The sequence below is a fragment of the Macrosteles quadrilineatus genome, unplaced genomic scaffold, assembly GCF_028750875.1.
Source record: "Macrosteles quadrilineatus isolate MER2022 unplaced genomic scaffold, UCM_ALF_1.0 Scaffold_7__1_contigs__length_78375512, whole genome shotgun sequence".
Classification (NCBI taxonomy): domain Eukaryota; kingdom Metazoa; phylum Arthropoda; class Insecta; order Hemiptera; family Cicadellidae; genus Macrosteles; species Macrosteles quadrilineatus.
This window is the reverse complement of record NW_026542600.1, coordinates 43,032,539-43,050,103: the sequence shown is the minus strand read 5'-3', so window position 1 is coordinate 43,050,103 and position 17,565 is coordinate 43,032,539. Positions and strand designations below refer to the sequence as shown.

The 17,565-nt window shown below is 34.2% G+C and overlaps 1 protein-coding gene across 1 annotated transcript in view; it reads left to right on the top strand.

Annotated features, from left to right (window-relative positions):
* The window catches only part of LOC128998936 (homeobox protein rough-like), a 34,827-nt gene extending 18,844 nt beyond the window's left edge, over positions 1 to 15,983 (top strand). The window contains exons 2-3 of the mRNA XM_054425293.1: positions 7,318 to 7,552; positions 15,776 to 15,983. Coding sequence (XP_054281268.1) covers positions 7,318 to 7,552; positions 15,776 to 15,983 — 443 coding nt within the window. The remainder of the gene's footprint in view (positions 1 to 7,317; positions 7,553 to 15,775) is intronic.
* Positions 15,984 to 17,565: the final 1,582 nt, after the last annotated feature.

The window sequence follows — 17,565 nt, the reverse complement described above, 5'->3', positions numbered from 1 at the left end:
ATTGCTGTCGTCAATTTCGATGTGGTAGTAACTGACACAACGGGCGTGCGGTTATAGTTCGGTAGTATCCCGTGGTCATGACCAAGAAATATTTTCTCAACTTGGTGTGGTCATCTGCGGTAAAGGTACCACCTGAAACCATTGGTTAGTGGATATAGTGCGGTATAATCCCCTGGTTTAGGACCACGTCACGTAGTTTCCCTACTTGTTGCGGTCGTTTTGAGCGGTGGCGCTGTCCAGTGGCGTGCGGTTAGGGACTGTGGAACCCCGTGGTCGTGGGACACAGCAGCTGTTGATGATTCAAGCCAGGTGGGCCACACTCATCCTAATTTCCACGCCACACCGACAATTAATTGATGACACTAATCAATTTGTGGCTCTGTCTGTGCCGCCCCCACTAATCAATTTGTTCTCAACATTTCCGGCTGAGTAGTAAGTGTTATAGGACGTTTCCTTGATATGATAGCCTTGTTATTTGTTAAACTTCACACGTGTTCGTGATCTTGATCGGTAAATCATTAACTGTTAGGTGATTTTTTAAATCATCACTGTTTGTCATCATATTGTCGAATAACTTACATTAATTTGTACTATATAAACGACGTGTTTTACTATTTCCCTGAACGACCTATTCAATAGTTTGAATAAATAATTTTTTTTATTCAACATATCTATAGTCCGTCCTCAAAATTTAGGTGTTTTGAGAGGAAGTTCCCAAACTACTTTTTTGCATAATGTATATGTCGCAGCTGATTGACTTTTTGGCAAACATCAGCTGTCCAGTAATTATTTTAAGGGTAGGGTCAAGTGGAGGGGATAGATTTCTTCCCCTAAAACTGCCTTAGTTTTAAGAACGGATTATAGTTACGATATTTCTCGCTGTCATTTTGATAAGTGTTATACTAGGCATGTTTCTCAATTTTTTTTTTGTAAACTGTATACTATGTTTATTTTTTAGTCTTTTATTTACAGACAAACGGTTAAATGTCATTAACATGAATATGTGGGTAATTTAAATTCTGATAAATAAAATTAATTAGGGTAATTAGGTGAGTTAAAGAATCAGGGTAGGTTAGCACGCATAATTTAGCCGTGTAAGTAAGCGGAACAATTTGTGAAGGCCTATATGCATATGACTTGTCTACATTATTCTGTGCTCTTTCTTCGCTGGTTAAACTTATAGACTAATGCACACTAGTCTTGGCACTTTGTACTGTGTTAGGAATCAATGCATTAAATAAATATGGTTTATGTGTTGCGATTTTATGGTAGATGCAGTTTAAAGTTATACTGTATCAAATCCCACAGACACTAAAACAATTTTATGCCATACACCTAAACATCGCCAAATACAGTGTAATCCACAGAACACACATGTGCGTGTGTGTGTGTGGTGTTGTGTGTGTTGGTGTCCGGCAAAACTCATTACAGTACAGTAGTACGTAATTAAACCCCATTTGATTAAGCTAGCGGTAAACAGCTGTTTTCTGGACTAAATACTTGCGTGGGGAGTTCGTCAAAATAGTGTAGTGTAGTGTAAACAATTTTTAATTTTCTTTATTTATATCTTTACAAGTAACAAAAGACTCACGTTATAGATAACTTTTACCACCCATACAGTGCAATATAAAACGGTTGTAAAACTGTAATACAGGATAAATAGACAAATTCATATAAATAATTGTGTAGGCCTATTAAGTACAAATAAATACTATAGTATACTCGTAAGTGTTCGGATAACTTTGTTTTAAATAAGTCACAAAATCATAATGTATAATTTTACAAAAAATGTGGTTTTACTAAATGTCTAGTTTTAATTTTTGTCTTACAAAGACTTTTGCCTCGTTTTGTGGGTCACATGAGCTTTTATGTTCACATCTAGTGTCATGGTTAACTGGATTGAAGGTTGAGTTTGTTTTTTGGGAACTGCTTCAGATAATAACGGGGTTTGAAGTTTCAATACTTAGTTCCGATTTTTCAAATCTGTCATGAAAGTTGTAATTTCATTTACAACTAACTGTCCATAAGATGTAGTGATATATAGTTATTTTAAACAGTTTTAGACAAATATCATAGATAACCCATGTATTAGAGGACAGCTCAAAACGTTGATATTTGTACTGTTTCATGAGATTTGAGATACACTAAATAAATAATGTTATATAAATATAAATATGTTAAATACTTAATATTTTCTTTAAGCTGAGTGTACCAATGCTGTGGAATCTTAAAATACCCCCACCTCAGCAAACCTGCAGAAATTTCAATTTCTCTTATTGGATTTTGCTCAAAATACTTCCATATAGTCATATTTATTGACTATTTAAATATCATTAGATGTAACGAGAACTTAGATTTGGTCCTACGCAGATAAATAGATATTTGGAGAAATGTTAATAGTATTGGAAGAAATAAATACATATTATATAGCCAAATTTGAGGAAAAAATATATACATAGATATATATAGCTAATTAGCTATATACATAGCTAATTACAACAGTTTCCTTTGTCACAGTAAGAATAACATGTGAATTTTAAATGCACAGTTTTTTATTTTCTCCGTAACCTTTAAGTGTACAACGATATTAAAAATCAAATTGAATATACAAATATCAAAAATGGTTTGTTTTTTAAGCTCTACACGATGACTTCAATCGAAATTGTGAATTTCCATACTTAAGGGTAAACATTGAAAACCCCCAATTTTGGAAAATGTTTTAACCACATAAAATCCCGTCAAGTTTATCCCGCTGTACACATGCATGCCAAATTTCATCAACGGACACATAGCATATATATCTGAGGACATCAAAACGAAAAAGTAAATCAGTATCGGGTCTAGGTCTTATCGTGCCGACTACTAATAGTTTCTTCCCTATATAGAAATTCACAAATTAAAACAAAACTATTATAACTAGAGTATTAAAAATAAATACGCAACAACAGGACCTAATTTTACCAATAATTATAATATATTTTGTAACGTAATGTTCAAATGCAGAGAAATGCACGGTAAGGGGCAAGTGCCTTCTCCATGTCTAATGGACGACTGAAGCCCTATGTTGCCCCAGTGGCAGTAACTTAATATAGTCATTCTCATATCACCTCATCCAGTCGTCCTGATTTGCTGTCCCGTAGTTGATCCTTGCAAAGGGCTTCTTCTACTGATCTACAAACATCAACACAACAATACACTAAAGACAATGTTGAGATATTCTTATTTTATTCGGTCACATATGTGGAATTTCTGTAATTTACGTAAAACTTTACATTTTTATATTTTTAGCCGATTTCCCATATTGGGAATAAGCTATTAGCGTATATCTCATGGTAATACCTGGGCCCGGGACCGATTTACTTTTTCGTTTTTATGTCCCAAGAGGCCAAACGATTAAGTGAAAAAGTGTCGGAACGAGAACTAGGGTAATATGAGGGTTTTTTTAGACTAAACATTGTTTTTCCTTTTTTGATCCCTAAAACAAAATTTCCCAAATTTTTCCAAACTATTTTGTAGAGCTTAAAATAACAAACAATTCTGGAAATTTTTTTATTAAACAAGCCCACGTTATGTTTGTTGAGAATAATAAGCTGTTGTAGTTTGCATGTATATGGATATATTTTAATCAAATTTGATTTCATAATAAGCTATGAAAATGTCAGTAAAAAACCCACACCTTCCCACCACCCCTGTAACAGCAAACATAAGTACTCATTAAAATCATTAATGTTATTTAATTAGAAAATAAACTGACAATTTTAATAAAATATTTTAGTGGAAATTAAGCCAGTTAAATGGTAATTCACTTGTCTACAGGTTTGCTGCTATGGGAGTGTTTTATCCCACGTTCAACAACTTGATTACATTAAAGTAAATACTATCCCATTTTAATGTGGATTTTGTTGGCGCACATTAAGTAATCAATTCTTTATTGTAGTAGCTTCATTTTTTAGTGGATTCAAATCTCGCAGGGTGTTAAAATGAATGGATCAAAAATACATTTGGTAAAGATATTTTTTTACTCGACCTAACTTCCACGTGCTAATTAACAAACAGTACTAAAACCACCTGTGGTTATTATTGTTTCAGAACGGTGTACAGTGTTTAACATGCTATATAGGCACACAAACAGCTGTATAGGAAGTACTCGCCTTTGGCTCGCCCCCATTGTGGGGTAGTGGCTAATTAGCAGTAGTTAGTATTTAACGTTAGTAGATTGAGTCTTTTGTGCAAGAAAATTAATAAAAATAAAGGGAATCACGATGCTAAAGAAGAAAGTTAAAATTATGTATATTAAAAACCTTTGTATAGAACAATAACCGTAGTAAACATTCATATATATTAATTAAAATGTATTAAATAATATTTGTTTCCTTGTCAGTTAGCCATAAATTGTATGACCAGGGGCGTCGTCTTGGGGGGGGTAGGGGGGGGAGCCTCCCCCCCCTAGAATCCTGGAAAGAGAAAAGTTGGGAATTTCCTTGCCACGAGTTGGGACAGTTGGGAAATCAGATACAAGAAAAATATATTTTTAAACTAAATAAAATTTAAAAATATTTGCGAAAATCCATCAAAGATCAAAATTTCTTTGACTTAGACGAATAAACTTGATGTTTCTTTGATTTAATTTAACTTTGATTAAACTAGGCTAAACCATGGCTAAACACGCCTTATTTTAAGAAATCGTTAACCAATTAACGGTATAGTTTGTTGGAATTTCGTTTACGAGAAATTTTGTTCCTTATTGGACGTATGTTGGCTACCTTGATCCTGTCCTGTGTTGATGATTTTCTGAATGGTTCGTCTGCGAGACTGCGAGTTTGAATTTTGAAAGTGCAAGCGGCGTAGCTCTTCAGTTCAGTTATGTTGTTTGTTAGTGTTTACAAGAAGTTCAAAAATATTTTTCATGTCAGTCAAATAAACTATATTTTATACCTTTTTTTGTAGTATTTGGAGCAGGCTTACTGACAGGAGTACTTGCTAATAGGTAGATTAAAATAAAATAACATTAAAGATAGGTTTTGTATATCGGTATTGCCTTTAAAACTCTAATTTTTAATAACCTAAATGAAATATTTATTCTCTGAATATTATTTAAAAAATCTACAAAAGTGATTTATCATTCCTAATTAAGAATTTACAAAAATGAATCAACTAATCACTCTGAAACAGATCTACATAGACAATAGACAAAACATAACCTAAAATTTGATGTTTGACTTTCACGTTTGAGTTTGATTTTTGTCCAAGTTCTAGTTTGATGAAGAAGAAGGTTAACATTTTTATTGTATGTATAAGTTTATTATCAACCAAGTTGAACGTTTTTATTTTATACAAGTCTTATTTTAGGTTTATTCTTTTCTAGACTAGAATAATATTATTCACAACACTGATAATATTATATAATATTTCATCATTACAAACTTGTTTAGGCCTAGTTGTAAGTTTTATGAAAGTTAAAGTGTTGATCTTAATATCAACTTCTAAAAGTATTGTAATTTCATTATTTTGTAATAAAATATTGTTTTTCTATACTAATTTGTACTAGGCTTATTTTATATCCCTAAAATTTTACACTGCTACCACAATGGTTTGTAAAGTTTTTTGGATTTGAAACAATATTTATTCAAGTTTTTGAAGTCATAAAACTTCATTATGAATTGGTAGAAGTTTTAGACGTTTTTTGAATTGAGTAATTTTGTATACATGTAAAACTAGCTATGTTTTGTTAATGCAAGTTAATAAATACTGAATTGAGTGTGACTGCAGTGTAGTATAATAATTTGTAGATTTTTAAAAATAGTACAGAAATTGATTTTTTTTTATAAAAAATAGTTGGGAAATCTATGTTAAGCAGTTGGGAAATTTGAGGCTTCTCCCCCCCCTAGAATTTAACCAAGCAACGCCACTGTGTATGACACATCCAGTTCCGCCACGGGGAGGCCGGTAAACGTCGGAACCATATTTACAAGTATTTACAAATCAACGGGGACTTTTGATTAGGAAGATCCCCTATCGTACTGCCAAACTACTGTAGAAAACTAAACACACCAATAAAAAAAGAAATGGCTTATTTCTAAATAATACGAAAATATGTAAATATGTACAACAACGGGCACTTTTGATAAGGCAGGCCCCCTATCGTACTGCCGATAATACTATACTAGTTACAGTACTAGTAACTTCCGGTACTGGCTGAGCATGTTTCAGATGATTAGCACGTTGTGAAAGGTATATATTATGGTTCCTTGTAAATCTAACGATGATGAAAATGTTTTCAGTTATAGGTAACACTCTCAAGGCTTTCGCCCTACCTATCCCAAGGTTACAAGCAAATTCCTTAATATAAAGTCCAATTTTATCACACTCCTTTTTAGTATCACCTGCATTGTATGAACTACAATGTACAAAAGTTAAAAACTAACTTACAACACACAAAGATAAATACTTACGACACACCTATCATCTACAATAATAATCACATTAAAATAACACTTATTTTTTGTAAGAGGATTACAGAATTTAAGCTATAGTTAGTATGTGTGTGTTATTTCGTTTAGCTGAATCAGTACAAACACGCATCATACAGACTGTCCCAAAAGTCCCGGACCGGTTTAATATTTTCTAAACGACAACAGATAAATCAATAAGATTTTGCACATCAACACCACACTTAAAAATCTACTTTTTTAAGGAACTATCACTTTTCTGTCATATCATGGGGACGTCCCGCAAGGAGTCAGAAGGAAATTTTAAATAGAAGCAAAGGTTGACATGCACATCAAATTAAAGACCTTTATTAGTAGATTACAATGCCATAAATTCAAGCTCAAAAGAACGCCTGAGTAAAAAATGGCAGCCTTTCAAAGATTTCTTGAACCTGCCATTTTGAATCTTTGAACGACTGCCATTTTTTACTCAGGCGTTCTTTTGAGCTTGAATTTATGGCATTGTAATCTACTAGTAAAGACCTTTAATTTGATGTACATGAAAACCTATGCTTCTATTTAAGATTTTCTTCTGACTCCTTGCGGGACGTCCCCATGATGTGACAGAAAATTGATATTTCCTTTAAAAAGTAGATTTTTAGGTGTGGTGTTGATGTACTAAATCTTATTGATTTATCTGTTGTCGTTTAGAAAATATTAAACCGGTCCGGGACTTTTGGGACAGTCTGTATATTAGCTGATGAATTTTTTTTACAACGTTTATTTGCGATACAAATTAAGAACTAAGCTTTTTGTAAGATGAGCTTCTAATATACAAACATACTGTGTTGGATGGAATTTACAAACTAATCTCTATGTATTGTTTCAGTGGCCAGACGAAGACGAAAGGAAGGCAGACCCAGGAGGCAACGTACGACGTTCTCCAGTGAGCAGACTCTGCGGTTGGAGCTGGAGTTCCACAGATCAGAGTACATCTCCAGAAGCCGCAGGTTCGAGTTGGCGGAGGCGCTGAGACTTACAGAAACCCAGATTAAGATCTGGTTCCAGAACAGGAGGGCCAAGGATAAGCGTATCGAGAAGGCCCACATCGACCAACACTATAGGTAGCGTTGTAGATTAGTGTTAATGGATGGTGTTTAAATTTTAACTAGATTAATGTATTATATTTACAGAAGATTTATGTATTTGGTACTACATTTCGTTTGGGAAGAGTATAACATAAATTTAGGTATAATTTATTATAAAGTCAATAACAGGTTTAGTATTGATAATTAAAAATCAAACAATACTCATATAGCAATTTAAGGTCATATGGTGGTGTTGCTCTCCATGAGAGTTGTCATTTAATTAGAGGGCATTTTCACTGTATGATCAGGGGGTAAAATAACGTTCAGTTTTCTCAAACATTCTACTAATATAAATGAAATTCTGGGTAACTTGTTTTAAGCAGTAATGATGTGACCAACTCTATTTCAAATAGCACGTACAATTTAAGGCATTGTTCAGGTTTAATCTTAATAATGTTGCTAAATCCTAAAATCGAATGTCATCACGTTAATCCTCAGTGTAATCACGAATTATAGAAATTTAACAACTACTGCCGCTGAATTAACATTCAGAAAATCAGCAGAGATTGACTGCTCTGGTCGAAGTCTAAACCCATTTCAATCACTGCTAACATGAAACTAAAAAATGTCGATAGATCACTAACAGTATCACTTGTTTTAGACATAGGCTTAATTAGTCCCATAAATAACAAATACAGTGTAAACCACTACGTCAACCCTCATAAAATAACACAGTTCTATAACAGTGTTTCAAGCCACATTGATTTCACAGGTTTCTAATTGAGTTCTGACCCAGCTCTATTACAGAACCTCATTGTTAGGGGGTGGGGTGATATCGCACAATTTAAAGATAATGGGGGGACGATGACGATAGCGATGGGTCTATCAGCCCGCCTTGAATGCGACCGCTCGAGCGACTAAGCGCCTGGGAGCAGACATGTGCTAGATACCGCGATTTTTCCACCCGAGGAACATCAGATTGACTGAAGTGATAACTGATATTTAAGCGATGAATAATTAGTGGCTGAATCACGCATCGGCTGTCTGCTCGCTCGGGCGAAGTGACCTGACAACCTGAGTCTAGCCGAGCCTTCCCAACATGAATGGACTTAGTAAGTAGGGTGAAACAAGTCGGGACGAAGTGATTAGAAGTTAGAGAAAACGTAGTTAAGCTATAGAAACTTACAAAATAAAACAAAAATATGTGATAGATTATATTGATAGTTTTTCAATATACTCTTACGACATATTGGGACATACTTTATTTCATATTTGTTTTACCTTAATAAAATAATAATAATAATAAAATGTCTTTATTCAAAGCGGCCTTCAGTCAAAACGGGTTTTCAAGACAACTCAAGTCATAAACAATACATTTTACATAGTAATTACAAACAGTGGGGGGAATTAAACTAGCTTTAAATTGGCCTTAAATGAATTACATGACATGATTTTCATATTTCTTGGGAGGGTATTGTATGCCTGGGGTCCAAAGTATGAGAACCTCTTTTTACCTGTCTCACGCCGCACTCTCGGCATTTCAAGCAAGCCGTCCTGCCGTCCTGCCTAGTACAGCGTTTCCTAACTGATGTTCGAGGCATAAGTTTCCTTTTCAAATAGGGAGGCAAGTGAACAATCAAAACAGTTTGTAGAAAACATTGTTTTTCCAAAGAGATCACCTTAGCCTTTTTGCAATAGGCAGATACAAACTTCCTCAGATTGAAGACAAACCTTAGGGCTCGGTTTTGCAACCTCGTAAGAAGAACTCTACAGTCAATAGTAAGACATTCACCAATTGATGGAAGTACATAGTGAATTATATGGAAGACTGTAAATTTAATCAATTCTATCTTGGCAGTTTCAGATAGTATCCCTCTCAATCGGTTGGGAATTCTCAACCTATTTGAAACTCTCTGACACATGTAACTCTACCTTGTTTCTAATACGAATACCAACCATCCTATGAAGTATTATCTGTTAATTTTTTTATTAAACCCGTGTTTTACTTAAATGCTCTTTCTTATCACTTCAGTAAAATATGTGCAATTGTTTGAAATTATTTTTGTTTAGTTACTTTTGTGTAACGTTAAGGTCTTTTACAAGTTACCGGTCTAAAAAAGTGGGGTTGTAAATAAATAAATATGTGTTTTATACTATACATTCTAAATGTGTTTCCTACGGTGTCAACAAACTATTTTGAACCTAATCAGTTTCCGTTATTTTAACTAAGATAATATAATTAACTACTTTGATCCTGAAGTAATTTGATTTAGAGAAGCATAAAACAAATTAAGTGGAATAATTTTTAAAAGGTGCTTGTTTGAAAGTAATTTGTTTGTTTGTTTTATAAACAACTTTTTATTGAAGTTAAAATGTTTTCCAGTCTTAACTTTAAATGTTTTACAGCGCAGGAATTATACGGAATACAGAATAAAACTAGACGAAAAACGTCGAACACGTTTTGACATGCGATACTAAACAGCACCTTTCCAAAACAGCTAATAATTTGAACTGATAAAGAGAAGGCAAGAATTCTTAGAGAAAACAGTTATTTGTGTAACTAGTGTGCAAATGCACTTTGCACTCGCGTTACACATTATATTTTTCCTACAGTTACTCTAAAACATATAAATAATTAGTCTTCCAAACACTGATAGGTTAGGTTAAATCCAAGCGTTGAACGAAAATATAATGTTAACACGAAACAACATATTACGTCGTAGTATCAATACTCAAAGGCTGTGAAACACTGCACCAGCTGATCGTAGCCGTAGTATCTTTAAGTGTTGCCAACTTATTTTCAAGCTTACGCCTTTTTATGTGTTTTTTTTTTATGCCAGTGACATTTTTTTACGTTTTGAAAGGGAACAGTCCAAACCTTATGGACCTATGACGTGCCTTATAAAAACACACTGATTTCTGTTGTTCTGTTTGAATACTGGGGTGTGGCAAAGTAAAATGAGTGCGGCAAAAGTAAGTAAATGCAGCAATTAGCTACGTGCTATAATCAGTGCAAGGAAGCCCACTTTGTTAGGTAACTGTTAAAAAAAATTTCAACTGTTTTAAGTAATAATCACTAGCTATAGTCATCGTGTAGTGGTTTGATTTATTAATAATAAATTAGAATTAAATTTAAAATATATCTTTTCCTACAGTTACCTAACAATGTACATCTTCTCTCACTGATTTAAGAAAGCAAATCGGCCAATTCGCTCATCAGTGAGACAATGTTAACATTGTCTCACTCTAATTACTTTGTCTCACTCCAGATTAGCAACGTGAAGGCACGAAATAGTGAGCGCGTAACATGCAGACAAGGTCGTATGCGCGCGAAATACGTTGGCAGCACTGGCTGTAAATCAGCTGGTCTGCTGGTCAGCTGTTGTACTGTTGTATCATTAAATGTCATATTGAAAGTTCACTTCAGTGCAAAAATATGTTACGTTTCTTTACCAATTTATTTGTTTTATGGTAACGGTAGGAAAAATACAATGTGCAACTCAAGTGCAAAGTGCAATTGCTCACTAGTTGCACAAATAACTATTATTGTACATATACAGTATATTCCATTAGATCCATTGAATTAGTCGAGTGTAATAGTAGTTTGTAGACTGTCAATTTAAATTTTAACTATATGATCTATGAGTAAATTATTTTGCCGAATGTTGCCTCAGTAAAGTACGGACACAAAACACAGGTACATAAAACATTTAAAGAATTCTCGCAACGTACCTAACCATTTCTAGAATTCTTATACAGGGTGTTCCATAACTCTCTGGACACATGTTATTGCTTATAGCGTTTATGTTATGCTTATGTTATAGCGTTATTGCTTAGGTCAAGACAAACACATTTCACCATAGGAAAATGGGTCAGTGGTGTCTAGTTTACTGACTGTCGGCATTTATGTGTTTTTTACAAAAACATTAATAACTCCTCAACAGTTTGAGATACAGCGTTGAGATTTTGCAGACATGGTAATCTTATCAAGGCTTATCTTTTTTTTACATTATACAAAAAAAATCATTAACCGTTTCAAAATGGCAGCCATTTGAAATATTTGATGCCAAATTTCACGAAAGCCGTTAACTTGACAAAAAAGATGCATGAGACAAAAAAGTTAGTAAATTTTATGTAGTTTTCAATAACACCATATTTGTTAAGAATGTATTAATAATAACAGAGAAATGTATTCTTTTCCAAATGCATGACCACTTTTCTCCATTTAAACAATGCTAAACAACGTAAAAAGAGTATCATTGAAAATTGCATAAAATTTACTAACTTGTTTGTCTCTTGCAATATTTTCGTCAAGTTAACGGTTTTCGTGAAATTTGGCATCAAATATTTTAAATGGCTGCCATTTTGAAACGGTTATTGATTTTTTAGTATAATTTAAAAAAAAGATAAGCCTTGATAAGATTAACATGTCTGCAAAATCTCAACGCTGTATCTCAAACTGTTGAGGAGGTATTAATGTTTTTGTAAAAAAAACACATAAATGCCGACAGTCGGTAAACTAGACACCACAGACCCATGTTCCTATGGTGAAATGTGTTTGTCTTGACCTAAGCAATAACGCTATATACATGTGTCTCGAGAGTTACGGGACACCCTGTATATGTGATCCTTACACTTATTGGTACTCAGATAACTCACATTGAATAAAAATATTACCGAATCGTTATGTTAAAAAGTTCCGAAATATTCAACTAAGCTCGATCGGGTAGAGAAGTATGTGGAGTTTAATTAAGGGCTCTACACTTATCACCCTTAGTGTCATTCCATAGTGTAATATGAACCACTTGAAGAGGGAGAGGATAATACATATTGACTCAATACTGAAATGTATGACACTTTAGAATCAATCAAGTCTGGGCATTTGTAGTGTTTGAGGGGAGGCAGATGTCCAATGCAACATCCACTTAAGCGAGGGGACACAACACACCACTAATCGGCTCAACTAATTTGTCCACCCCCTCCCCGAGCACGACGCCCCTAAAATACGTTTAGGGTTCCTTAACTACAGTAAACAATTTATCGGCTACGCTCTATTAGGGGCGTGTTTCTATCAGTATCGATAGTTAGAAATACTAACGTCTAACGGTTGTGGAACGGGTATGGGGTTGAATAGTTACAAATTTAGCAATATTTGGCGACTTCTACGTTGGAGCTCTTTCGTGATTAAAATTATACCTCATTTAGATATTTTATATTCTTTGTTAAAAGCTTGTTTCACACTAATTCAGTATTTTTTGTTTCAATGTTTTTGTGGGAGAAAGGTCGATTTGTAACCAATTTAGGTATTAATTTGATCTATATTAGTCTATCACAACAATATTCTGTTATTTAAGCAAATCCCTCTGCATAAGTTAAGATAAAAGATTAATAAATGGTCTCATTAGTTCAGTTGCTTAGTAGTAATAATAATTATTTATTTATTTATCGTTTCAACGGCTTACGCCAATACATAGATAATTAGATTGAGATACAATTTAAAGGAACTAACAAGATGCAAATATTAGGTCTTCTGTTCAATCGGTTTCTGTGGAAAATCTTGTAGAAAATACCATATTATTTGAAACCTAATAAGGTGCACTTACTAACCCTTTTTTCACACGTTTTATTCCTTTTAGGTTATATATACAGAGGGGTGCAAAAGTAGGTATACATTAAGAAACTGTTTATAGAAAAAATATATTCATTTATACAAAACCCAAACTTTTCCAATTTATTTTAAGAGTATTAAGACACCTAAATTAACTCTTAAAATATCACTTCGTCGTGTGTTCAAACCTTTTGCCTATTCGTACTGTATACCTACTTTTACACCCCTCTGTATATTTCTTGGCATGCGTAACGTTAATTATAAGGGAAAAAACAAAGAGAAGACAAAATAATAATTAATAAAGAGAAGAGTGGTCAGCATAAAATACCTGTATAGAGAATTAAAAATGTTGTATTGCCGTGTGCTATATGTTATACCCTGTGCAATCCATGAACTCGGTAAATAAGTAACACGAGCAAAATCAATAAACTGTAATCAATTACAATTCCCATTTCCTCTAATCACATTCTTGTTTCACGAACATCCGCTTTACCTCAAAGTCACGATACGGTTGAAAAAATGCCCATATTCAATAGTTTGATCATGATAGGCAATCAATATCATAATAGGTGTGGATATGACATACACGGGCATGATTACAATGACCTAGATCGCAAATAGTACTTAAATTTATCGAAACCAAAGCTTAGTTCTCACCAGATGATTATTTCGCAATATTGGGCATCGAGCAAAGACGAGTACAAACCCCTTACATTCCTAAGACGTTTAAAGCAACTGACGTGTAGATTATGAAGTAAAAACTTTATTTAGTTTTTATCATTTGTTCAATTCAATTCGTTTATTTACGGCATAAACTAGTTTACAATATACAGGGTGAATCTCGTAAGGTGTCCAGTATTGATTTTAGACAAACCGTTGGTCCTACGATGATGAAGTAAAATTATTTCCCACTAAACCAACCCCAAGGAATAACGTAAAAATATTTTTAACGATTTTTAAATACAGGGTGTACCAGAAACTGAGGGTCACTAGTCCGAATCTACGAAATATCAAATACAAACGTATATCATGTTATACATCAAATTAAAGCTCTTTTCAATCCAAACCATTTGGCAGAATCGGATTTTGATTATATTGATTCATTTCAAAATGGCGGCTGTTTTTGTGAAAAAATTAATATTTTTTTGAATACCCTGTATTTTTCTTAAAAATGCAGATATCTTGATTCTAATTAAAATATCGCATTCCTTATGAGCTAAGCTTTATTTTGATATGCAACACATCAATATTATCTCTAAAACAAAAAGTTTCAAAAATATCAGTTTTTGAAAATATGTACATAGCCAAAACTCAAAAATTTCAAATAGCACCATTAGTCAAATAGCATATCATTTTAAAGGTATTGGAATTCTAAGAAACTTTCAAATTTAAACCTTATGCGTATCTATTTTGGTTTTTGAGTTATCAACAAAAAACATGTTTTCCCACATTAAAACTCATGTTATTTGTGCGTCAGCCAGACGGCTATAAGTGTGGTCCAGCCTTTACCACCATGTTTAACAAATAACATGCGTTTTAATGTGGGGAAACATGTTTTTTGTTGATAACTCGAAAACCAAAATAGATACGCATAAGGTTAAAATTTGAAAGTTTCTTAGAATCGCAATACCTTTAAAATGATATGCTATTTGACTAATGGTGCTATTTGAAATTTTTGAGTTTTGGCTATGTACATATTTTCAAAAACTGATATTTTTGAAACTTTTTGTTTTGGAGATAACATTGATGTGTTGCATATCAAAATAAAGCTTAGCTCATAAGGAATGCGATATTTGAATCAGAATCAAGATATCTGCATTTTTAAGAAAAATACAGGGTATTCAAAAAAATATTAATTTTTTCACAAAAACAGCCGCCATTTTGAAATGAATCAATATAATCAAAATCCGATTCTGCCAAATGGGTTGGATTGAAAAGAGCTTTAATTTGATGTATAACATGATATACGTTTGTATTTGATATTTCGTAGATTCGGACTAGTGACCCTCAGTTTCTAGTACACCCTGTATTTAAAAATCGTTAAAAATATTTTTACGTTATTCCTTGGGGTTGGTTTAGTAGGAAATAATTTTACTTCATCATCGTAGGACCAACGGTTTGTCTGAAATCAATACTGGACACCTTACGAGATTCACCCTGTAGACTGGAATTGGTACAAGCATTTTACAATTGACAATATGACAGTGATACATTTAGCAGCAATCAGGTACATAATAAAAAAAACAACTTTGACAATTATTGCAGTATTTAAAATCTAGAAATACCTGAAAGCACCAAAACTACAATATAGAAATACAAATCTGAGCAACATAGGAAGAGTAGGGTGACAAAAATAAAGAAAAGAACAAAATTGCCTTCCTCTTTGCAACTTTTTTGTTAATTTAGATTAATAGCATGAATAAAATAACGATACCAAATGAATAATTTATAGCTCATTTTGAAAGCTTTTAAACACGACATGTCACACATAGGCTTACTATTTAACGCTTATATCCAAGTTTGTTCTACTTGATTTCTATTTATTTTGACCCAAGGAATCACTACGTAAATTATGTCCCCACCTTTTTCGAACACCTCGTATATACATTTTACAGCAACCCAGTGTTTTACGAAGTTTCTTCACGTTGCAGGAACATGGCTCTAGCCAGCGGCATGGTGCCAGGGTTTCCCAACAGTTTCCCACCCCTGGCGTCAACCAGTCAGTTCTGCACCCTCTGCTTCTACAAGGACGGCACCCACAGTCACCTGTCCTCAGAGGCCGAAGTAGCATCCTCCTCCAGTCCCTTGGGTAGTCTCAGTAGACTGTCGTCCCCTGGCCGCGAGATGACAGCCAACTGAGAGTAGTGATGTTTCTATCAGCCTAACATCGCGTTATATATTTTAACGATATTTTACATTACGAAAGCTCACTGTGCGTTGTATAGCCTAGACAGAACTAGACATCCCATTCCCTTGTAAAATATGTAATTTATAAATTATAATGAACGTAGCTAAATTAAGTTACCAATAGTGGGCTGTAAATCACACAGCTACCAATAGTGTGCTGTAAATCTCACAGCTACCAATAGTGTGCTGTAAATCACACAGCTACCAATAGTGTGCTGTAAATCATAAAGCTACCAATAGTGTGCTGTAAATCTCACAGCTACCAATAGTGGGCTGTAAATCATAAAGCTACCAATAGTGTGCTGTAAATCACACAGCTACCAATAGTGTGCTGTAAATCATAAAGCTACCAATAGTGTGCCGTAAATCTCACAGCTACCAATAGTGGGCTGTAAATCTCACAGCTACCAATAGTGTGCTGTAAATCACTCAGCTACCAATAGTGTGCTGTAAATCACTCAGCTACCAATAGTGTGCTGTAAATCACTCAGCTACCAATCGTGTGTAGTAAATCACTCAGCTACCAATAGTGTGCTGTAAATCACTCAGCTACCAATAGTGTGCTGTAAATCACTCAGCTACCAATAGTGTGCTGTAAATCACTCAGCTACCAATAGTGTGCTGTAAATCACTCAGCTACCAACAGTGTGCTGTAAATCACTCAGCTACCAATCGTGTGTAGTAAATCACTCAGCTACCAATAGTGTGCTTTAAATCACTCAGCTACCAATAGTGTGCTGTAAATCACTCAGCTACCAATAGTGTGCTGTAAATCACTCAGCTACCAATAGTGTGCTGTAAATCACTCAGCTACCAATAGTGTGCTGTAAATCACTCAGCTACCAATAGTGTGCTGTAAATCACTCAGCTACCAATAGTGTGCTGTAAATCACTCAGCTACCAATAGTGTGCTGTAAATCACTTAGCTACCAATCGTGTGTAGTAAATCACTCAGCTACCAATAGTGTGCTTTAAATCACGCAGCTACCAATAGTGTGCTGTAAATCACTCAGCTACCAATAGTGTGCTGTAAATCACTCAGCTACCAATAGTGTGCTGTAAATCACTCAGCTACCAATAGTGTGCTGTAAATCACTCAGCTACCAATAGTGTGCTGTAAATCACTCAGCTACCAATAGTGTGCTGTAAATCACTCAGCTACCAATAGTGTGCTGTAAATCTCACAGCTACCAATAGTGTGCTGTAAATCACTCAGCTACCAATAGTGTGCTGTAAATCACTCAGCTACCAATAGTGTGCTGTAAATCACTCAGCTACCAATAGTGTGCTGTAAATCACTCAGCTACCAATAGTGTGCTGTAAATCACTCAGCTACCAATAGTGTGCTGTAAATCACTCAGCTACCAATAGTGTGCTGTAAATCACTCAGCTACCAATAGTGTGCTGTAAATCACTCAGCTACCAATCGTGTGTAGTAAATCACTCAGCTACCAATAGTGTGCTTTAAAATCACTCAGCTACCAATAGTGTGCTGTAAATCACTCGTTTCTGTCGATCACTCCAAATGTTTAAA